Below are 23,593 nucleotides of genomic sequence, written 5' to 3' on the forward strand. Positions count from 1 at the left end.
GGCCCAGAAAGGCTGAGTGACTTGCCTAAGGTCACAGAGTAGAAAGTGGCAGAGTTGGGATAGCACTGCCCATTTCCTCCACTTCTCTGCCCACAGCTTCCCCTCTGCAGATCCATCTTCATCAGCCCACCCCTTGTGCTGTCCCTCTCCAACTTCTCTGTGTCAGCCACCTGGAGTCCCCTCCGCCCATCTTTCAAGCTCTGTGAAGTCTCTTCTCCCACCTCTGCTTGGGTGCTTGGTGAAGAAAATGGTGGGGGCGGTCGTTTGCACTGCAGGCCCTGACAGCAAAGCTCCCCACCTGCGTCACCAGCTTCCGGGCACCTACTCAGAGCTGCTCGCCACCTGCGGGACTTCCCACAGTGCTTGCACTGGGGTCCCCTCCTTCATCCTCCCCCCCTCCACGCAGCAACCCCTGCCTGCCTGCCTCTGTTCTAGGTCCCCTGCCAGGAGCAGATGGAGAGGAGGAGACCAGCAGGTTCTCAGGAAGCTCACAGCCTGGCTGGGGGGGATGGAGGAGGGCGATGTGATGGAGGGGGGCGTAGAACTTCATACCTGGGGAAGGAGAGGGCAGACGGAGTGGGTGGGAACTTAAAGGCGGTGGGAGCTCAGAGCGGGAGGGCACCTGGGGAGCTTCCTAAACTGGCACTGAAGTCTGGGAAGACAAGCCGAGCCTGGAGAGGATGCTGCAGGCAGGAGGCTGTGCTGACAGTGCTGGGTAGTAGGTGGTATGGGAGCTGAGGACCCAGGCAGGGGTGCCGTCCGTGATACAGGGGGAGAGCAAAGCCAAGGAATTGGACTTTAGCTTGGTTGTACTGGGGATTCAGGGCAGACTTTAGCATCTGCAGACCATGGTCTACAAGGCAGGGAGAACTGGACGGAGCAAGACTGGAGGAAGGAAGACCCGGAAGAGGCCTGGGCCACCAAGGATGGTGTGGAAGGTTAGGCTCCAGATGAGGCTCCATCTAGGATTCCCATAAGACAGGTTGTTGAAAGGGGCTGGGGGCATGGCTCATTTGCATATAGTTTACAGAAACAGGTTGGCATTTTACTATTAGTAGGTGGGGGAGGACATCCTTCTTGTTCCTGCCACCTGAACTCTTCTCTCAGAAAAAGGGAAGGTTGCGACCCCTCTAGGGCTGTGGAGTTGGCAAAATAGCCTGGTCCCAGGACAGAGCTGGGAGGTTGAACGAGCCGCAGAGGGCTGGAGGGAAGGAAGGAATCATGGAGTCGTTCGTCTCCACCTGCTGGGCCTGCCCCTTCCCTGCATGCACTCCTGGGCTGCCTCAGCCCATCCCAGCCAGCACATGCACAAACACAGGACACACTTTCATGGAGACCCTCAGTGCCCCCCAACACACACACACACACACACACTCACTCACTGTTCCATAGAGATATCTGGCATGTGCATACCTGCACACACACAGTGCAAAGACATCCACACACTCACAGTGACTACCATCTACACGCGCACATTCATATCTGTACACAGGATACTTGAGTTCACATACTGGAGAGCCATGCACACGCTTCTGCCCATCCTTTCCCCTCCCGATAAGCAAACATAATCAGCAGCGTGCACACGCGCACGCACACACACACACACACACACACACACACACACAGACGGCTCCTTGCCCACCAACAGAACGCACAATTGTACCTACTCTTGCTAACTAGGGGGTGGGTCTACAACCCAGTGGGAGCTCTCAGAGTGGGGACTGGGGCAGCAGAGAAGGTTGAAAGCCCAGCAAAGGCCCACCCCCCTCACCAAGTTCAACAGAGCTAAAGGACACCCCTTCCCCCAAGTAAGGAACTGGTACAGCTGGCACAGCTCAGGGAAAGAGTGGGCACAAATCACACATCAAATGCCAGAGACCAAAGGCTCCCCGCCCCTCAATGGGACTTATTATCCCAGAATCGAAGAACAGAGCCAAAGACTCTGCAAAGAATCTGCAATCAAGTCACCCGAGCTGCGAGCTGCAGGAGCCCAGAGCTCTGCACAGGACAGCATGTCCCTCAGAAAGCCCTCTGCTGACCCCATCTCTATCAGGCCCCAATATTCCTTGAAGGGCTCCCAGGTTTCCTTGCTGTCACTTGCCATCATTTGCAGTTCTCTCTTTGTTTTGCTCACTTGTTTAATGTCCAGTGCCCTCACCCCTCCAGACTGTATGATCTGTGAAGGCAGGGCCCGTCTGGTCTGTCTCGGTCACTGCTGCTATGTTCACATGGCACAGTGCCTGGCGATGCTCAAGAAATATGCCTTCAATTGATGGATGGGTGAGTGGATGGATGGAGGGATGATGAATACAAGAGCAGAGACCCAGAAAGGGGAAGTGGGGCTTGTTAAGGAAGGAACTGGTGAGTCAGCCCTCCCAAGTGATCTGCCCTGGGTACTCCCTTTACCCTCTAGAACCTTAGTCCTTGGGATCTGGCAGCAGCGGGGAGGTCTGGGGATGCCTATGCTGCCTCTCAGAGGATGTGAGATCCTGTGGCCCCAGGAGAATAGGGCAGGGAGGGGCAGGGAGCAGCCAGACAGGATGTGTCAGACCTGTATGCTCTGGGGAGGGGGTGTCCCAGAGAAGAACATTTCCACTTGAGTAGGAAGGGCAGGCTTGGAGGAGAGGAAGATTGCAAATAATCCAAATACTTTTCAAGAGCTCTTCACTGCCCAGGGTGTTTGAGGAGGTGAGCGGACAGTAGTCAGGAACTCCTGGCAGCCACAGGTAGCATCTTGCTCACCAGCACGCACCCCTCTCCTCAGCCTTGCTCCCCTCCACACTCCAGCACCCTGACTCAGCTCATGCTACTCCTAGAATATTCTATCCCTTCTCTGCCTGTTCTCTCCTCCCCATGTCCCACAGTCCCACTCAAATACTGTCTCCACTGTGAGGCACCCCTTGGTGCTCCAGCATTATTTCATTTGGCCAGTGGTGGTCTGAGGATGGCCCTGCCTTCCCCGGGACTGAGCTTCTAGAAGGCAGGAATGAGTCCGACTCCTCCCTCTGCCTCAGCATCTGTCCTGGGGCAGGCAGGGCCCAGAGCGGAGTTTTGCTTGGGTGCCATAAATTTAAGTGATCTGACCAATTCCCATTGCCAACACACAGAGCCTTTCCTACCCCCACGAGAAGGCTGAAGCCTGAATTCCTGGTCAGACATGAGCCACGGTGAACAGCGGTCACAGCATCCATCCTTCTGCCTGTCCACAAGACAACCTTCCAAGCATCTTGCCATTGTAGGAGCTGCTTCCTTACTGGCCCAGCCCTCACAGCCCCCGAAACAGGAAGTCCTTCCAGGAACTTGGCACCCCAGACCCCTTTCCCTCAATAGAGGTGGGCGACCAAGGCTTCGCCTCCCACACCCCAACTCTGCAGTGTGCCTAACCGAGGTCCTCCTCCAAGCGACCAGCTCTGGGACAGATGGGGACCAGAGGAGGGAGGCAAGCGGTGCTGAGAATTGGGTGCCAACGGCAGATCCGTTCCCTGCGGGAACAGAAGCTGGGGGTGGCGGAGCAGCTTGCGGGAGAAGCCAAGGGGGCCGCCTCCCCCTCCATCAGGCAGATGGGGCTCCGAGGAGACCAAGCCAAGTGTCCCTTCCTTCTTCTCCTCTCCCCGCGGCCGCCCCCCGCGCCCACCGCCCTCCCCCGCCAGCAGCTCGGGAAAGGTCAGGCGCCTCGGAAACCTTTAATTTCGTTTTAATGAGCTCAGGAGGAGTCCCGGGCGGGCGCTCCGAGAGACCGGCTCATTTATCTGTCCGCGCCCTTTACCGAGGCGGTGGTCCCCTCCGCGGAAGTCGATCCCTAATAACGGCGATTTGAGGGCGCTAACCCTTCGGTTCTTAGGACTGGACACAGATTTTGAGGGTGCACTTCCCCACGGACCCTCAAAACCTGTGTCCAGTCCTAAGAGACTGGAGGAAACACAGAGTCGGGACCCCGCAAAGCTCACCCAACCCCACAGGGGGAGCCGAAAGCGGGGAGCTCCGCGAGGGGGCAGCAGAGAGCAGGAGGGGCCCTGGCTCTGGTTGCCGGCCCAACTCCCTCCACCCAGCAGCGTCCCTCCTTCCAGCTGAGGCCCGCTCCCCTCCAGTCACCCGCCCCAGGAAGCCCGCCCTGTAGCTTGGCATCTCTCCCAGCCTCGGATGTGGGTCTGGCTGGGGCTGGATGCCTTCCCAGGCAGCCCTGCTCCGGGGGCCTCCTCTCCTGAAGCCTCTCAGCCCCAGTCACCCCCATCTTGACTGGGTTTCCCACATTTCTCGGTCCGGTCAGGTGGTATCTGCACATCCCTCCTCAGGGTCACTCGGTCCTTTCCCACGTGGCTGTATGCATGGCCTCTTGGGACACTGCCCCCAAGCCATCTTGAAGGATGTCTTGGTCAGGGCTGTGTCAAGACTCCATCAGGTAAGAGTCCAGATGGGGCTCCCACATCCCTCCACAAGTTACTGATGGGCAGGCAGCTTCATCCTGCCCACTCAAGGTGGGGCAGAGGGCTCCTCCCAGACTCCTCCCAGACCTCCGTTTCCCCATCTCCACCCCAGCTTGCTGTTCAGCACACACACACACACACACACACCGGTGGGGCTCCATCCAGTGCACCCTCCCTTGCTCCCTCCCCTGTTCTCTTCCCCATCCCACCCACAGCTGCTCTTACCAAGATGACAGCTGCCACAGCCCCGGCCTCCTTGTCCACCAGCGGTATGGCCAGCACTGAGGGGGAGAGGGCAATGAGGTGGTCCCGTGGGGCCAGTGAGGCTCAGAGGGGCTGAGCCAGGACCCAGGGAGGGAGCCAAAACACAGACAGGGAGAGGCTGGGACAGAGACACAGAGTGACCCAGGGACCCGGAAAGACAGAGGTGGGTCCCGAGGCAGTGACAAAAACGACCACAGCAACAACCCCTGCAGAGAAGGAAACCCCCGCGCTTGGCAGCTTTCTCATGATCCTCCCAGCAACCCTGGGATGGAGGGAGGCAGGTAAGGCTGAGCACCCCTATTTTACAGATTGGGAAACTGAGGTCCAGAAAGGGGAAGTGACTTGCCCAAGATCACACAGCAAGTCAGGTCTCCTGACTCCCAGTCTTGTGCACTTTCCACATCGAGACAGAGGACAGAGACCTAGAGACTGAGACACGAAGCAGAGACATGCGGACGGGGGCATGGGGAGGAAGAAAGAACCAGAGAGTGACAGAGAGCCTGGCAACCACAGCCCATCTAACCACCAGCACAAGCAACACCCCCTCGAGGTCGGTTCTGTTGTTCCCATTTTACAGACCAGGAAATTGAGGCTCAGAGAGGTTAGTAGCACAATAGGGAGAGAATTAGATGACGGGTTTGCTAGAAACACAGAGCAAGAGAAAGAAGGAGACAGAGAGATGGCGACAGGGATAGAAGACAGATATGGTCTGGGGAGCAGGGGCCACAGTCCCTCCCTGCCCCTGCCCAGCTCCCAGCCCTTACCTTGGGTGTCAGGAGCCAGTGGAGCCACCAGCCTTGCCAAGGGCTTCCCAGGCAGGTCTGAGGGGCCCAGTCCATTGCAGCCCAGCCGCTTCCGGGAGATCACAGCCTCTCTGAAAAGAGGATACGATTCTACCTCTCAGTCCCTGGGCTTCCCAGGTGGTGCGAGTGGTAAAGAATTCGCCTGCCAAGCAGGGAACATGAGAGATGAGGGTTCAACCCTTGGGTCGGGAAAATCCCATGGAGAAGGCCCTGCAACCCACTCCAGTATTCTTGCCTGGAGAATCCCATGGACGGAGGAGCCTGGAGGGCTATGGTCCATAGGGTTGCAAAGCATCGGACATGACTGAAGCGACTTAGCATGCACACTCAGTCTCTGGATCAAAGAGGAACAGGTCCCAGCCTGGGGACACACAGCGGGCTAGACCCCGCACATCTGTGAGGATCTGGAGAAGTTGAACCACTGCATGGTGGATGTGATGAAGGCAAAAACAGAGTCTCAGGAGAAAAGGGCACCCTCCTGCACTGTTGGTGGGAATGTAAATTGATACAGCCACTATGGAAGACCGTATGGAGATTCCTTAAAAAACTACAAATAAAACCACCATATACCCAACAATACCACTCCTAGGCATACACCCTGAGGAAACCAAAACTGAAAAGACACCTGTACCCCAATGTCCATTGCAGCACTATTTACAATAGATAGAACATGAAAGCAACCTAGATGTCCATCGACAGATGAATGGACAAAGAAGTTGTGGTTCATATACACAATGGAATATTACTCAGCCATAAAAAGGAACACATCTGAGTCAGTTCTAATGGGGTGGATGAAAGTAGAGCCTATTATACAGAGTGAAGTAAGTCAGAAGGAGAAAGATAAATGTCATATACTAACACATATATACGGAATCTAGAAAGATGGTAGTGAAGAATTTATTTGCAGGGCAGCAATGGAGAAACAGACATAGATGACAGACTTACGGACACGGGGAGAGGGGAGGAGAGGGTGAGACATATGCAGAGAGTAACATGGAAACTTACATTACCATATGTAAAACAGATAGCCAATGGGAATTTGTTGTATGTTTCAGGAAACTCAAACAGAGGCTCTGTATCAACCTAGAGGGGTGGGGTGGGGAGGGAGATGGGAAGGAGGTTCAAGAGGGAGGGGACATATGTATACCTATGGCTAATTCATATTGAGGTTTGGCAGAAAACAACAAAATTCTGTAAAGCAATTATCTTTCACTTAAAAAATAAATAAATAAAAAATCAGAGTCTCAGACCCTGACTCTGCCCTCCCCATGCAGAGGAGCAAGCAGCTACAGTCTGGCCTCTGGTGCCTCCTGCTGGTAGATATGGGAAAGGTACCTTCAGGGTACAGCACAAATCCCACACAGCAAGTAAAAGCCAGGGCTCAGGGCTAAGCTGTCTGGGTTGCTGCTGCTGCTGCTAAGTCACTTCAGTCGTTTCCGACTCTGTGTGACCCCATAGATGGAAGCCCACCAGGCTCCCCCGTCCCTGGGATTCTCCAGGCAAGAACACTGGAGTGGGTTGCCATTTCCTTCTCCAATGTGTGAAAGTGAAAAGTGAAAGTGAAGTCACTCAGTCGTGTCCGACCCTTAGCAACCCCACGGACTGCAGCCTACCAGGCTGCTCCATCCATGGGATTTTCTAGGCAAGAGTACTGGAGTGGCTTGCTGTCTGGGTTAAATCCTGCCAAAGTTACCACTTGATTTTGGGCAAGTGGCCTAATCTCTCTGAGCTTTCAAGGGAGATCTGGGGTGGGGACAGTAGAAACCGAAACATCAGAATCTTCAGAAAATCATCTGGAGCAACTTTTGGTGCTAAGCACAGGAGGGGGACTCCAGAAGTTTATTAGGCATCCCTATGTGTATATTAAAAAGCAGAGACATTACTTTTCCAACAAAGGTCTGTCTAGTCAAAGCTATGGTTTTCCAGTAGTCGTGCATGGATGTGAGAGTTGGACTATAAAGAAAGCTGAGCGCCGAGGAATTAATGCTTTTGAACTGTGGTGTTGGAGAAGACTCTTGAGAGTCCCTTGGACTGCATGGAGATCCAACCAGTGCATCCTAAAGGAGATCAGTCCTGGGTGTTCATTGGAAGGACTGATGCTGAAGCTGAAACTCCAATCCTTTGGCCACCTGATGCAAAGAACTGATTTATTGGAAAAGACCCTGATGCTGGGAAAGATTGAAGGCAGGAAGAGAAGGGGACGACAGAGGATGAGATGGTTGGATGGCATCACTGACTAAATGGACATGAGTTTGCGTAAACTCTGGGAGTTGGTGATGGACAGGGAGGCCTGGTGTGCTGCAGTCCATGGGGATGCAAAGAATTGGACACAACTGAGCAACTGAACTGAACTGATGTGCCCACGAAGTCCAGTCAACCTGCACAGATGAATTCCCAATGAGCCCATAGATTAAATACTATTATCTTTTCCATTTTTCAGGTGGAGAAACTAGTGTGCTGAGAGGTTAAGTAACTTGTCCAAAGTCCCACAGCTAGCAAGAGGTAGAGCCTGGACTTGAACCCAGGCATTTGGCACCAGAGCCCATACTGCTAACCCGTACACTTGAGTCTTCCTAAAGACCAGAGGGGACTGAGGTTCCAATGGGGACTGATGTGAATGTCAAGGAGGCATAGGGCTTCGGTGTGATGGGGGTAGGGGTGGGAACTGAGACAGGGGAGCCTGTGGTAGGAAGAATGAGCTTCTCTCTGCCTTCACCACACATCCCCACCCACCTAGCCTCTGGCTCTTCTTGCTTAATTAAGCGCCTGAGTTTTCACCAAATGTCACTCCCTGATGATTAATTGTCCTGGGTTCTTCATCCCTCATACTGCCTCCACTTAATTGTGTTTGTAGGAACTGCCTGGCCTGGAGAGAAGAGACGCTTGCAGGGCTGAGACTCTGGTGTGTGCATGTGGAGTCACTCATGGGAGCCCGGCAAAGGTCAGGTGAGGAAACGAGAGGGGTAGTCTGTGAGTCCCCAGATCAGGTCACAGCAGCTAGAGAAATTAAGGACCAGAGGCTGAATGCCTCAATCAGGGTTATGCAACATTCTGAATCCAACCCATTCGCTCCTGGTTCCTCGGTTCAGATTCTACGATAACACCTAGTGTCTCCCACCTTCCAGCCCTCACACCTGGACCTTTAGGTTTCTGGACCTTTAGGAGGGCCGGATTCCAGTTTTGAGCTGTCCAAATGTGCCAGTCACCCCAGGAAGGAACAGGGATCTAGGGTGGCAGGAGGCAATGGCAGCCACGTTTCCAAGTGACTAAGCTGATAAAAGCTGGGGCTTCTTGGAGACAGGGACTGGCCTTGTTGACCCTCAGCCAGACCCCTTGTAGTGGACCCCACCCAATCATTTGGCCTCAAATAAGCTAGTTATCGGTCAGCCACCAGGTGGCGCTGGTACCTGCACTGCTGGTCAGTAAGTGCTGCAGCTTCATCTCACTGTGGGCTGCCCTGGCTTCTCTCCTTCTACCTCCCCACTCTGCCCCAAGCCAGGACCCTGATGAAGGAATTGCCCCGAGCTTTTCTTCTCTTCTGCACAAAACTCCCCTTCTGTGCTCATGGTCTCATGACTCTCCAGCCCCCAATCTCTTAAGCTCCAGGACTCAAAAGTCCGGCTGAAGGCCTGCCCTGGGTGTCCCTGAAATAGTCAGAGACACTCCCCCCCTCCAGTCTTAACCGGAAGTAATCCTCTCCACCGCTTCCCCGGAAGTAGCACAACCATCCACAAGGTCCCCTGCAGCTTATCCTCAAACTGTCCTGGGTGTCTCCCTCTTCCCACCTCCCCATCCAATGGGTGAGTCACTGCCCCTGCATCCCCATAACTCTCCCCTGCTCTCCATTCCCAAACCACTGCCCAGCTCAAATAGACACCTCTCCCCTAGACCTGCAGCAGCCTCTCTCCTTTCCTCCTGCCTCCTGTCGGGTCCCTTAAATCCAGCCCCCACCAGAGTCAGGGCAGATGTCCTAACTATGGGGACATTCTGCTTAAAGCCACTCCACAGAGTATTTGTTTATTCCACAGAGTCCCTCTGGGTCAGGTTTGGTACCGAGGACCGAGAGAAGAAGAGGAGTCATGGTGTCGTCCAGCAAATGAAGTACAGACTCCCACCTGAGTGCAGAGATGGGAGCCCTGATGAAGGAAGAGCAGGCCCCAGCTGACCCAGGTGCAGGACAGAAGTGGGATCAGAAAAGGAGAAGGCTTCCTGGAGGAGGAGATGCCTGAGTTGAGTCTTAGAGGACACACAGACGTTATCAAGGCAGACAGGAAAGGAAGTGCAGTGGAGGGAACCGCATGGCAAAGGCTCAGAGGAAAGAAAGAATGTGTGTCTGCTGGATGCTCCACCGGCCTGACGGCTGCAGAGGGCCAGGACCCTGAGGAGCTAGGCTTGATCCTGAGGACAGTGGGAACCCAGGGTCTTGAACAGGACAAGGTGAAGGTCAGGTTCAATTTCAGGCTGATCATGCTGGCTGCTGAGTAAAACTCTCACTAGAGAGGGAGAATCTGAGAGAGAGAAACTGGGTCTCAGTGAGGGCCTGTAGTCTCAGAGGTCCCTGGAACAGCAAAAGGGAGGCTGGACTGAGGCAGGTCAGCCTTGACTGAGTCCAGATCTTCCACCAAGCACTGAGCCTTCCAAGGATCTTCCATCCTCAGGAGTCCCCCCACACCTTGGAACTTTGCTCTGTAACCCACCCTCTCCTGGCCGGTCACATTCCAGAGCCCTGGGCAGGGCTGTGCCAGGCCATGCTCACCTCAACCCACCCTGCTATGAGCCCTTTTCTGCTGCCTCACCCTTCCCATAACTGCTGTCCCCCTAGAGGTTTCAAAGATGCTGGAAGAGGGTAGGGGACTCCAAGGCTGTGTCTCCTTCACCCAGTCGGGGCTGGGGCTTCATCTACTGCTCACGTCCCCGCCTCATGTCTGCCTGCCTGTCTGCCTGCTAAGTCACTCAGTCATGTCCGACTCTCTGAGACCCTATGGACTATAGCCAGTCAGCCTCCTCTGTCCATGGGATTCTCCAGGCAAGAATACTGGAGTGGGTTGCCGTGCCCTCCTCCAGGGGATTTTTCTGACCCAGGGATCCAACCCGTGTCTACTGTGGCTCCTGCATTGCAAGCGGATTCTTTACCCCTGTGCCACCGGGGAAGCCCCACATTCCCCATGACGTTCCCTCAACTCAGCGCCCCCGCCCTGCCTCCTCTCCCCTCCTGACTGCCCCCTCCAACCAGGATGATGTTGGAGGGGAGGGAAGGCCACAGCCCCGGGGCCAGCTGTCCAGATTGAAGGCTAATGACTCAGCCCTGGTGCCTGGGTGGTCACGGGCTGCCCCAGTGAAGATAAAGACAGATGGATACAGAGTAGGGAGAGGAACGGGCGTGGATTTTATGACGGTTCCGTCCCGTTAACAACTATTTGCTTAGTGGAGGGTAGAGGAAAAGGTTCTCTGTTGGTGGGGTCAATGGCCTGGAAAGAGCACCAGGCCCTCTTCCACTCTGAGCCCCTTCTTAGGTCAGGCCCCCCTCCCCTGATGGAGCCCCCCACCTCCAGGGGCCTCATCTTCACTCTCATCTTTCATCCCTCTTGGAGACAAATTATGATTCAGGCCAAGACCCCAACCCTCCTTTCTGTCTCTCTCTCCCTCCCCCAGAAAGTGAGACTCCACAGAGATGGGAACAGACTGTTCTCTGTGTCCCTTGAGATCAATCAGAGGGACAGACGGATTCTCCAGTGAGTAAGGACCCGGTCAACTCTGAGAAAGAAATTTCTCTCAAGGTTGGGCCCCTGGGCCCCCCCAAACTGTGGCAGAGGGAGACAGCCAGCTGGGACTGGGGTGGGCGGTGTCTCCGCTGTAGTCAGAAAGGCTTTCACTGTACTCAGCAGGGAGTAATCAGAGGCTTTAAGATGGCAGGAGACACAATGAGGACTGAAATAGGCTGATTGAGATTGAGGCGGGGCACGGAGAAGAGAGGTTTCCAGGAAGCCTCTCACCCAGGCAGCCCTCCAGGATTCTCCCTCTCCAGCCCTGAAGCACCCCCCCTTCCCCGCCCTTCCCCTTGCAGCCTCAGGATTCCGAGCAGCAGCCCTCAGACGTCACAGTGCCCCAGCTTATCAGCGCACAGAAGCATAGACTGAGGCCCGGGGAGACAGCATGAGCTTGTGATGGCAGCCACGTTGCCCTGGCTCCCAGCCCAGCGTTCTTCTCGTGGACAGACCCATCCCCTAGGGAGGCTGCCAAGGCCCAGACACCTTTTTTTTGAAAACTGAATCCTCCTTAGTGCTGGGGATCGATGGAGTAGGCTTCCTAGTGGCCCTCAGGTTGGGCCCTGGCAGAGAAGGGAAACGGGCCGGCAAGGTGGAGAAGGTACACGGAAGGACTTTGCGGGGGGAGGAGACAGCATGGCAAGTGCGAGGAGGCAGGGAGCCCGGGACGCACGAGGGGATGAAATGGCACCTGTGAGACCGTGGAGGGGGTGGGCCATCACGGGAAGGGCTGGGTAGCTGGTGGGGCCGCCTGTCCCCCCGGCCCATCTCCACCCTGCCTCCCCACACCACCCTGGGCCCTTATCTGTCTTTATGAGCCACCTTCACTTCACACCTGCTGCTGTTTGCTAGCCCTGCTGGCCCTCCAGGGTTTCCTGGAGGAGCACCCCCTCCACTGGGCATGGCCAGCACTCAGGCTCCACCTTGGGCTGGGGCTGGTGCCTGGTCTCCCGATGGCGCACCAGAGGGCCCTTCAGAGAGCCACAGAGGGCACCTTCAGAAGGGCCCTGGAAGGGAAGTAATTTTCTCAAGGTCACCCAGTGAGTAAATGCGCTGGGACTTGGGGGTGGGGGCCAATCAGCAATCATTAAACTCCTACTGTGTGCTGGCCCTGGGCTAAGCCCTGACATCTATGATCTCATTAAGCCCATAGGCAGGGCCCACTGTTATCTCCATTCTATAGATGAGAAAACAGGTCTGGAAGGGGCCCCAGTGGGGCAGGGATGGGGCAGGGCTAGAATCCAGGCCTGTCTGACTCCCATTTGAGTGCCCTTGCCTCTTCCACAAACCTCTGTCTCTCAGTCCAAGCCGAGGAGGTGGGCTCACCACCAGACACACAGTGAGTGGTTGGGTGGGCAGAGCACAGATTTCAAAAGAGAGGACTGGCCTGAAACTTCACCCCCCTACTTGCTGGTGGGACACCCCACCAGCCTCACCAGCCTTGTCTTCTCGGCCTCCTAGGATTTCTGAGCCTCGTGTCCCAGCAGTCTTCCCCCTCTCCACTCAACTCTGGGCTAATTGCATTGGAACATTTACTTTTAATTATTATTATTATTTTTTTTTAGTACCTTTTCCAAAGGCATTACTGAATCTGAAGTGGCTGGAGGTGGGGATACTGAAAGGGCTTCTGATGCTGCAGGGGATCTGAGCCCCTCAAAGATGCCTGGACCACAGCCCCCCACCTCTACTCCAGCTCACGCAGGCTCAGAAGGAGCAGTGCAGACCCTGAAGGATGCTCCCCTCTTGCCGTCTGAGTCTATGATCCTGCATCCCTCTCCTAGGAGAGCCTTCCCAGGCTCCCTCAAGGAAACTTCCTGCATCAGACAAGCTCATATTAAATAAAGTTCTTGAGGATTAGGGGTAAGGGGTACAGGCTCAGAGGAGAAGAGGGGACATTATAGCATTTTTTTCCTTAAGATTCTGAAGACCTCCCAGGCCTATCCTGCCATCTTACAGATGGGACACTGGAAGCCAGAGAAGAGCATGGCTGCCTTAGTTCACACAGTCCTCTAGCGGAGAAGCTGTCAAACGATGCTAAAGGGGACAGTGTCACCTACGTGCCCACCCTGTGGGAAAATCAAATGGGAGAAAAGGAAGTGGGAAGGCTCAGAGCTATTGAAGAGGCACCAGCCCTTTCCACGGGGAAGTGCCAGAGGATAGAACAGCTTCAAAGAAGCCAGGGTTCCATGTGCCGGGGGGGAGGTCTCAGGACCACCAGCACCCCCAGTATTAGGACCTCTGGCATCCCCCAAAAGCAGCTCTTTCCATGGCCTCTGTGACAGGTGTCTTGCCAACCTCAGCTACTACCTGAAAAAGCCACATCCCTGACTGCTTGACCTGTTGGAGTGGAGCGCTGCCTCCTGGTAACACCCCCACTGGTGTCCAGTCAGGCCTTATAGCTCCCGACCCAGTGCTCCCTGGGTCCATGACGCCTCTGCACTGCCCAGAAGGCAGTGCTCATATCCTCCTTGGCCTGCCCTCCTCTGGACCAGAGTTCCTGCCCATCCACACTTTCTCATCAGACAAGCTCCATTTCCCTTCTCTCTTCCCTGGACAGCCAGGAGCTAGGATAGCGTGTCCCAGACCCGGATGTGCCTCACACCAAGTATGTGGCATTGGACACGTCTCATGATGTCTGCTCATCTGGAAAACAGGGAGGCTAAATTCAATAGGCTCAGAGGTGTCAAGGGACCATAGGGCACTGAGCCCGTGTTCCTGAAGTCAGTGATTCCAATGTTCTACCATAATGAAAATAAAAACAGACATTTAGCACTCATTATGGATACAGTTTTAAGGGTATTACATGTGTTAAACATTTAATCCTCCCAAGAATCCTCCCATAATAGTATTACAAAATGAATACTATTATTATCGCCAGTTTACAAGCAAGAAAACCGGGGCACAGAGAGGCTGAGTCCCTTGCCCTGGATAGTAAACTGGAGCTGGGGTTTGAACCCAAGCAGCTGGGCTCCAGAAACCACAGCGGGACGTGGTCTGTGATCTCCCCGTTCTCAGAGTTGACACCATCGGTCCGGCATTCTGTGACTCCGAGTTCTGTGATTCTGTGAGAACCTGCAGGCAGTTCTCGTAACCTGCTGGGGTTCTAGCTGACAAACTGTAGCCCTGACCTTTTGAGACTCAGGCTGAGGAGGCTGCAGTGGTTTAGAATAGCTCTCCAGGAGGAAATCTGCAGTTGGCACTTTCCCTGTGTCATCCACTCCCCAAACACAACACAAGAGAAGACAGTGCATCTCCCCTCTATGCTGCAGTCGGCCGGGAACCCCAGCTAGCAGGGAGGCTGAGGTCAAGGTCAGATGGGGAGTGTGAGACCAGACCTGGTGGTCTCCCTTGACCATGTGAGAGGGCAATGGGTGGAGAGCAGCTCACCGCACTTTCCCCTCCTGGGGCAGCTCGTGGTGGGGCTCCTCACACACCAGCCGGGACTCCCCGTCCAGCAGGTAGGTGTAGACCGTCTCCTAGAACAGAAGGCACTCATGAGATCCAGAGGAGAGGCCCTCCCACCACCCACTTCCAGTCTGACACAGGTCTGGGTGACAAGATCATGAGCATCTGTTTGTCCGTCATTACTCCCCAGGTGATTCTAAGTGCAGCCAGGGTAGGAAAGCTCCCTTGTGATCTTAGCACTTCACTCTCTTCTGGGGAGGGTCTGATGGGCTGAAGGAACAGACCACAATCCGCCAATACCCCACAACCATGAGATATTTCCCTGCAGAGACTGCAGCCTCAACAAACAATAAGCGTCCACTCGGGGTTGTACTGCAGAAGAGGCTCTGAACACCCTGGAATCTTCCCTCCTACCTCAGATACACAACCAAGAAATCACACACTGTGAGCCAAGCCAGGAGGACTTCTTGGAGGAAGTGACTTTAAAGTTGTAACTGACATGGGAATTAGACATATTCGGGGAGTAGGTTGGAGATGGAGATGGTAGAGGACATGGAATCCTGGTGTGCTGCAGTCCATGGGGTCACAAAAGAGTCGGACACAAATGAGCAACTAAACAACAAAAGGGAGTGGGTGAGAATGCCTTCTGGGCCAAGTATTAATAATAGGTAAGTAGGTGTACAGAGTCCAAAGCATTGATGGAACCGACAGTGGCGGGGCCAGGGAGGGGGCACAGGAGGTGGGTTTGGGATCAGCGGTGCTGAGTGGGAAGGGAGCTTGGGGAGGGTTTTGTTGAGGAGAGGGACTGCTACTGGGGAGGGAGGAGCTGGTGAGACAGGAGCTGATTTGTATTTTGGAATGATCATTCCCTGGAGTGAGATCAAAGCTCTGTTTGAAGCATACCAAATCTGCAGCTTGCCAATCCTCCCTCCCAAGGACCCAGAGTAGTCCTTTTTTGGGGGGTGGGGGGACATGCCACTCAGTGTGCAGGATTTTAGTTCCCTGACCAGGGATTGAACCTGCACCCTCGGCAGTGAAGGCACAGAGCCCTAACCACTAGACTGTCAGGAACTGCCCCCCAGAGCAGTCTTGGTTTCAGTTGCAGACCATGTCTTGGCAGAAGCAGTTGCCCTCACTGACCCACAAGAGAAAATCCACATTCTCTCCAAGCAGGACTGGCCACTCTTAGAGACCCACAGCCAACCTGTCTGCAGAGCGTCTCCACTGCTGGAGGCACATGTGATGAGGGAGTCCCAGGTGCTCAGCAGAGCCTACACCCCATCAAGGGGGTACCCACGTGCTTGGCTCAGTCTCCTGAGAGGTGTTGTTTTCTCAGTGGGAGAATGGAGGGCTCTCCTCTCTGCTGACTGTATCAGGGAGGGCTTCTGGAAGAGGTGACACTGAAGCTCCATGTTAAAGTAAGTAAGCATGGAGTCCTTCTCGGAAGCCATTGCCTTTCACAGCCGTGAGAGTCCACAACCCACAGAGTCAGACACTCTTGTTGCCCTGGGCTGTCCCCAGCCAGCCCCCACCTTCTCCCAACCCGCAGGAGATGCCTCAGTCCCGCCTCCAGAGGACCTGAGCCAAGCTCAGAAGTGGCATGGGCCAGAAATGATAGGGCCTGAGGAGAGTGAGCAGGGTAGACACAGGAAGCCCCGGGCCCCCTTGTCCTCCCGGGTGAGGGTCTAGTAGGAGAGTTCAGGGATGAAGAAATCGGTGGGAAGGAGGCCCTCATGCTTCATCTACATTCAGCCTCTTCCTGTAAACCAACCTTTATGCAGCCTGGGAGGGGCCTGTAGGATTTGGCCCCCCAAAGAGGTTAAGATGCTACCTAGCACCCAGAGTCCTGCCCTGGCAGAGAGAGGGGTGGGCAATCCGAGGGTGGGGAGCAGGCAGGCACGCAGATCCTCACTTCACTTCCGGATGTCCATCTGCCTCCACCCCCTCACTCGAAGCCCTCTGGGTTAAAATTAGCTGAGTTTACTGGAGAGAAAGAGGAATCATTTCAGACACATCAGTCCCATCTGCATTTGCGGCTGCCTGCCACAATGGGTGCTGATGAGGGAGCCAGGTGCCAGCAGCTCCCCTCCCTGGCATCTCCCCACCCCTCCCTAGGGGCGGAGCAGACCTGCCGTCTCCCCACCCCTCTTTGGAGAGCTGAGCTCCTTCATGCAGTCAAGACAGGGCTCCCTCCCCAAAGTCAGGGCTTCCCTAGCTCATGCATGTCTTTGGGGTGGACCAAGACAGACATTTCCCACTGTCCCAGGGATCTAGTCACCTGGACCAGAGCTGTCTTCCCGGTCCCCTGCTTTGGGGATACAATTAATCCAGTACAAGGGCATCTATGCTGGCATTCACCAGCATCCTGCCTATGAAGACCCTCCTCCTCCCCACTCCCAGGGCAGCCTCGTGGATGCTGACCTGCCAACCTCCCCACCTCTTCTTTTCCAGATGTTTCTCCACCCCAGGCCAGATGTTGCCTCAATCCCATCTCCGGGAGGATTTATTTTGGGAGCCAACACACCACCCACTTCCTACCAATTTCACGCTCAATAAAGCTCACTCATTAGTCTTCCTCCTGGGCTCTGAACTTCCAGGAGGTTTTGAAAAGACAGAGCTGAGGAAAGAGAATGGGGATGCTTAGGTGCCAATCCCATTTGTTCCTGTCATGCTGTGTGACCTTGGGGGAAGTGTCCTCCCTCTCTGGGCCTTGGGTGGATCATTCACCCAGCAGATTCAGACACAGTGGGCTCTGCTGGTGGCTGGTGTCTAGGGTAGAGGGGGGAACACCCCAGGCTATGGGGACTCAGTTTAGGCATCTCCTCTTCCGATAAGTCTCCCATGCCTCTTAGGGTGTCAGAGCCCCCCTCCCCAGACTGACAGTCCCCGGCTCCCTTCTATCTGGCACAACTGATACCCTGCTGCTTTGTGTCTTGAGAGCCAGTTCATCCACCCTACTGCATAAGGGATGCATAGTGACCACTGGAGCTGAGTTGAGGAGTGGCCTGGGGCAACTGAAGAGGAGTACAGTCTCCTCATCCAGGCACTCCAGGCCCAGGAAACCATGCTGACCAGATGACCAGGAGCCCAAGCAGCCACCCTCCACCTGTTCCTGGTGTGCAATCTCATCTGTGGTGTTGGGATGGGTCAGAGAGAAGCTTAAATGCTTCTAGAGGCTTCTAGAGGACATCCTATCCAGGCTCCTGACTCTAGACAGGACACCTGAACTCAGCACAGATCTATTCATCAAGGCCGAGCCCCATTCCAGCACATGGCCGGTACCAAGGAAGTTCTTCTGCATGTCTACTCTCAATCCTTCCTGCTATATGTATTCCAAACCTCATGAGACTCACGAGGTCCTACCTAGTGAACCCATTAGGTTATTATCCTAAGTGAATCCATTCTATAATCTGAGACATGATCTTTCCAATTATGCTCTAATGCTCCTTCTGTCCCAGACATTCCAGAATTCCTATATCAGTTCATTCACTGGGGCTTAGTTTTAGTCCTCCTCCTCCAGGAAGCCCTCTTAAACACTCACCCAAACCCTTCACTACCCCATGAGAGTCCTCTGGGCAGAGACCCTGCTTCTTCTTTCCTTCTCAACCCTGTAGGTTAAGAGGAGCTGAGCAAAGGCTTAAGGGGCAGGAAAGTATGGAGCAAGGCACGTACCACTTTGGGAAGCACAGCTGACAGGGCCTCCTTGACAGCCTGTTGCAAGCCTGCAATGTCGATGACGGAGCCCAGGCTCAGCAAAGCATCCTGGAAGAGAGAAAAGGGCAGTGAGGACCTGTGCCAGGCAGGCCAGGACAGCACCCCTACCCAAGGGGCTGGGAATACAAACTCTCAGCTTAAATCAGGGCCAAGGCTAGCAGACACTTGAATCCCAGGATCTTAGGAATTCAGAATCCAACCAGTCTTTTCTTTTTTTTACCCCCAATCAATCTTTTTTTATTTCCCCAACCAGTCTTAAGGCCTTAAAATGTCCAAGTCCCTTCAACTTACAATGAGGGGTCTGGGGCTTAGAGAAGGGTCAGGGACTTAGCAAAGAACTCACAGTAAGTCAAGAGGTCAAGTCTCATCTAGACCCTAGGTCTCTTGTCCTTCAGCCAAGGACAACTCAGGCATAGCAGGGAAAGTACAAACTTCTGCATTAATATAAAACAAAACAAGTAAACAAAAAGTTCCAAATTTGAATTCTAGCTCCACTATTTATAAGCAGTGTGAATCTTAGTCAAGTCACTGAGCCTCAGTCTTCTATCTGTAAACTGGGGGCAACTGAGGCTATCTCCCCCTACAGGCTGACGTGGTGATGAAATGAAACTGAGTGCCCACACACACACGTGCTCAGCGAAACATTTGCTGAATCTGGGTCCCATTCAGTTTCCCAAGGAGGGAGGTGGTCTCGCACAGTCTCATTTTTTAGCCTAGTGAGGGGCTGGGAGTAGCAAGAGTCCACGGGGTACATGAGCCCACAAGATTCAAGAAACACAGTGAGGCCAGCCCCTGGTGAGACAGAAGGGGAAGGAGAAATCAGCCTTGACTGCCTCACAGCCTTCCTGTCCCAGGAACAGGCCTCGTCCTTGGAGAGCCGGAACCAAGACAAGAAAGGTCCCTGCTTCTCGCTCTATTAACTTGGCCAAAACCATGGGGATCAAAGAGAAAGGTAACAGAACAGTGCATCCAGGGCCAAAGCAGGACTGTGACTCATACCATCCACTCAGCCAGGCCCTCCCCACTAACCCCTGCAAGTTTTTTCTGATGTCTTCCTTGTGGATGGCTCGGTCTGTGTTCATAGAGCCAAGTGATTAATTGTAGGATGGAAGACACATGGCGTGGCCCCCGTTCCTGTAAAAGTGATGTGAGCTTGAGGCTCTTATTGGGCCACAAGCTCAGTATGAGCCCACAGCATAAATGTGGCTGGTAATATATTAAAAAGATGAGACTGCAGGGCATATTAATAAAGATCTGTTACCCTATCTAGGGAAGATGAGAGTTCCTCCATGTCCGTGGGCTGATTAGATCATCCCCAGTGCACTATGTCCCAGGTAAGGACAAGAAGAGACTCATTCAGAGGAGGTGACGTATGTAAAGAGAGAATAAGAAACCAAGTCCTGCATGGAGAACCTGGGGATGCCTTGCCTGCAGCAGAACAGATCCAGGGGTCTCAGTATTTGACTCCAATATCTCAGGCTGTCCTGGGCAGGGCAACTGGACTCTGTGGCCCCAGAGACTGCCTGAAGACTCATAGGATTTCACAGGAGGCTGACCTTGGCCCAGGGGGTGGTGGGGCAGTGGTAAAAGATCTTCTTCCAGGTAGAACCTTGCTACACAGGCAGAGGCCACTAGAAGAGAGGCGAGGAACTGAGCTTCCCATACTTGGGGGTATGCAAAATTTGGCTAGATGCCCATTTTTCAGAAAGGCTACAGAGGGGAGCCCTGCACTGGGGTCCAGATGAAGCCTACAGTCTGGGCTTCAGCTCCAGATTTCACCTTGCACCTTCTTGGCTCCAGTTTTCTTCCCTACCCTTACTCCCATTCCCACCCAGTCCTGTGTTCCAGGTTGAGGGAGCAATGCTGGGTTTTCTCTTCAAATAGCATTATTTTCTTCAACCCCCAACCTCCCTTTGATCCCTTCCACTGCTCAAGTGAAGACATATTTCAGTCATGAAGATGTGTCTCCACCCTAGGACACCAGGAGCTGCCGACTCCACAATAAATTCCCCAAATTGGATCAACTCTCCTCTGATCCCGAGGCACTCCTCATCACAGCTCACACACTCTCAGCACCACACATACTTGGCTACCCAGTCATAGACCCTCATATTCTCACAGAAACAGCCCAGCCTGCCTTCAGACACCCTCCAAGTAAACATATAGGTTCACACAGGTGCAGATAATTCCTAATGGATTCACAGGTCCAGGACTCAGCAACAGGTTGGTCACTATGGCCTTTCTAGATCAATTCTGCAGACTAAAGAGGCGAGGAAGAGCTGATGTCCCAGATAATCCTGAAATAAAGTCTGCCAACCCAGGCTCCTCAGACAGTGGTTCCAAGGGCTTGGCCCCAGAAGGTAGTGCTGGTTTAGGTCTGTTCCTGCCTAGAGGCAGTGGGGGAGGATAAGCTAAGTGGGGGGCCCTGCCCTCTAATGGAGTTTGTGTGTGTAGTGTGGAAGTTGGAGAAGAGGGGCCAAGGTGACAGAGTGAGCTCTGATGTCAGGGGAGACGTGTCTCAAAGCCACAGGCTTAGGACAGCTAAGTCTCCCCATTTGACAGATGAGGAAACTGAGGCTCAAAAAGAAAGCAATGCCCCATCTGTGGTCAGCCAGCCAGTCAGGACAGAGGCAGGTCCAGAACCCACCTCTCTGGATCTCCAGCCTCTGTCTTGTTCCTGCTCTGGACTGACCCCCAGCTCCCTCCCCAGAGGCCTTAGAGAGAATAGTCTGTCCTTTGTTCTGACTGGTGGTTCCTTGACCTGCCCTTTACTTGGACTGGGGAATGCCCTGACCTGTCCTTTACTGAGATTGGTGGATGCTTATCTGGCCTTTGCTTGGATTGGCCAGTTTTCTGTGACTCCTTAGGCTAAGGGCAAGATAATGGCGCAAGAGGGGAATTGGGAAGGAAACTTAAAGACAGTTGGAGCAGTAGGGAGGGGGCCCAGTGGGCTGGATGGAAGCATGGTGATGAAGCCCTGGGTGGTCTCTGCCTGATATCCTTCTGTCCACCCACCTCCTGGCCCTGCCCTGCCTGCCTGCCCCAAGATGGCAGGCGTTGAGTGTAGGAAACATAGCTGGGAAGGGCCACTTCACACTTGGCCTTCAAGATTTGCTCACATGCTGCCTTCTTGAATCTTGCCAAGATCCCAAAGCAATTTCACCTCCTGGATCAACTCAGGGAGGAAATAGTTCACATTCCACAGACCATGAGGTGAGGCTCAGAGGTCAGAGTGGCTGCCCCAGTGAAGGGAGAAGAGTCAATGGTACTGAGGCTCAAGTCAAAGGGTTTTAAACCCCAGAAATCTTAAACGGATGAGGAGAGGAAAAGTACAGACAGAGCCATCCTGCTCTCATGCACGTGTCACGCATACACACATTGCCATGCACACACCTGAAAACAGACTCACACAAAGATAAAAATGCAACCCTATAGAAATGGCCACCCACTCCAATACTTTTGCCTGGAAAATTCCATGGACAGAGGAGCCTAGCAGGCTTTATTTAGTTCATGGGGTCAAAAAGAGTTGGATATGACTGAGCACACATGCACGCAATATACAATGCACACATAAACATACACTTAAGCATGTACACACACGCACAAATAAACACACTCACACACAGCCAAGCTCAGGGTGGGGTGAAAGAGGTCACATTTCCTGCCCTTGCAGCTTTTGTGAACAAACATCAGTGTAAATATCAGCATGACAGCCAGCAATTTCCCAGACCCCAGAGGAGAATCTGTGGTGTATAGCGAAGAGCAGCTGTTTCCAGTGTGTCCCAGATTGACTATGGAAATTCTGTGTGGCCTTAGTAGGCCCTTTCCTCTTCTGAGTTTGTTTCTTCACTAACAACAGCTTCCAGCTAACAACACATAGTTCTACCATTTTGTGTTTTAATTCAATGAGAATGGGTGAATGGATATGTCAAGGCTGCATATTGTCATCCTGCTTGTTTAATTTATATGCAGAGTACATCATGCGAAATGGCAGGCTGGATAAGGCACAAGCTGGAATCAAAATTGCTGGGAGAAATATCAATAACCTCAGATATACAGATGACACCACCCTTGTGGCAGAAAGTGAGGAGGAACTAAAGAGGCTCTTGATGAAAGTGAAAGAGGAGTGAAAAAGTTGACTTAAATCTCAACATTCAAAAAACTAAGATTATGGCATCTAGTCCCATCACTCCAAGGCAAATAGATGGAGAAACAATGGAAACAGTGACAGACTTTATTTTCTTGGGCTCCAAAATCACTGCAGATGGTGACTGCAGCCATGAAATTAAAAGTCGCTTGCTCCTTGGAAGAAAAGCTATGACCAACCTAGACAGAATATTAAAAAGCAGAGACATTACTTTGCCCACCAAGGTCCATCTAGTGAAAGCTATGGTTTTTCCAGTAGTCATGTATGGATGTGAGAGTTGGACTATAAAGAAAGCTGAGCACCAAAGAATTGATGCTTTTGAACTGTGCTGTTGGAGAAGACTCTTGAGAGTCCCTTGGACTGCAAGGAGATCCAACCAGTCAATCGTAAAGGAAATCAGTTCTGAATATTCATTGGAAGGACTGATGCTGAAGTTGAAACTCCTATCCTTTGGCCACTTGATGCAAAGAACTGACTCATTGGAAAAGACCCTGAACCTGGGAAAGATTGAAGGCAGGAGGAGAAGGGGATGACAGAGGATGAGATGGTTGAATGGCATCACCGACTCAATGGACATGAGTTTGAGTAAACTCTGGGAGCTGGTGATGGACAGGGAAGCCTGGCATGCTGCAGTCTATGGGGTTGCAAAGAGTCAGACATGACTGAGCAACTGAACTGAGTGGATATGTGAATGGATGGATGAATGGGTAGAAGAATGGATGGATGGGTGGATGGAGCCTTCATACTTTCCCCAGCTCCCTACCTGCAGCTCTATGGTTGGAGGTAGGTCCACTCAGCACTGTAGATGGTGCCACTCCCCACACACTCTAGAAAGTACCCTAGATAGCAAGAAAGTGGGGCCTGTTTGGAGTGAGGTCTACCCTGGAGCCAGCATTGGGACTGGATCAGCCTTTCTGCACTCAATTTGAGTAGGGAGAGAGTCTGGGCAAAATGATTCTAACTCATTAACGGATTATATGAAGCCAGAGACCTTGGTCTTATCCTTTCTGGAGCCACCAGCAGAGGCACTGATGGCCTTCTTGAAGGTCAAGGTCAGTGTCACATGCTGCT

General features: G+C 53.4%; 1 protein-coding gene across 4 annotated transcripts in view; it reads right to left on the reverse strand.

Moving 5' to 3' along the window:
* PDE2A (phosphodiesterase 2A) overlaps positions 1 to 23,593 on the reverse strand; it is a 67,623-nt gene that overhangs the window by 15,606 nt on the left and 28,424 nt on the right. For all 4 annotated transcript variants that reach the window (XM_088843168.1, XM_055423599.2, XM_055423600.2 and 1 more), the window contains 4 exons: positions 18,334 to 18,423; positions 14,644 to 14,732; positions 5,453 to 5,562; positions 4,650 to 4,705 (listed from right to left, as the gene is read on the reverse strand). In XM_088843168.1, coding sequence (XP_088699294.1) covers positions 4,650 to 4,705; positions 5,453 to 5,562; positions 14,644 to 14,732; positions 18,334 to 18,423 — 345 coding nt within the window. The remainder of the gene's footprint in view (positions 1 to 4,649; positions 4,706 to 5,452; positions 5,563 to 14,643; positions 14,733 to 18,333; positions 18,424 to 23,593) is intronic.

The sequence above is a fragment of the Moschus berezovskii genome, chromosome 14, assembly GCF_049115385.1.
Source record: "Moschus berezovskii isolate FMDL1 chromosome 14, NW_MosBer_1.0, whole genome shotgun sequence".
NCBI lineage: Eukaryota > Metazoa > Chordata > Mammalia > Artiodactyla > Moschidae > Moschus > Moschus berezovskii.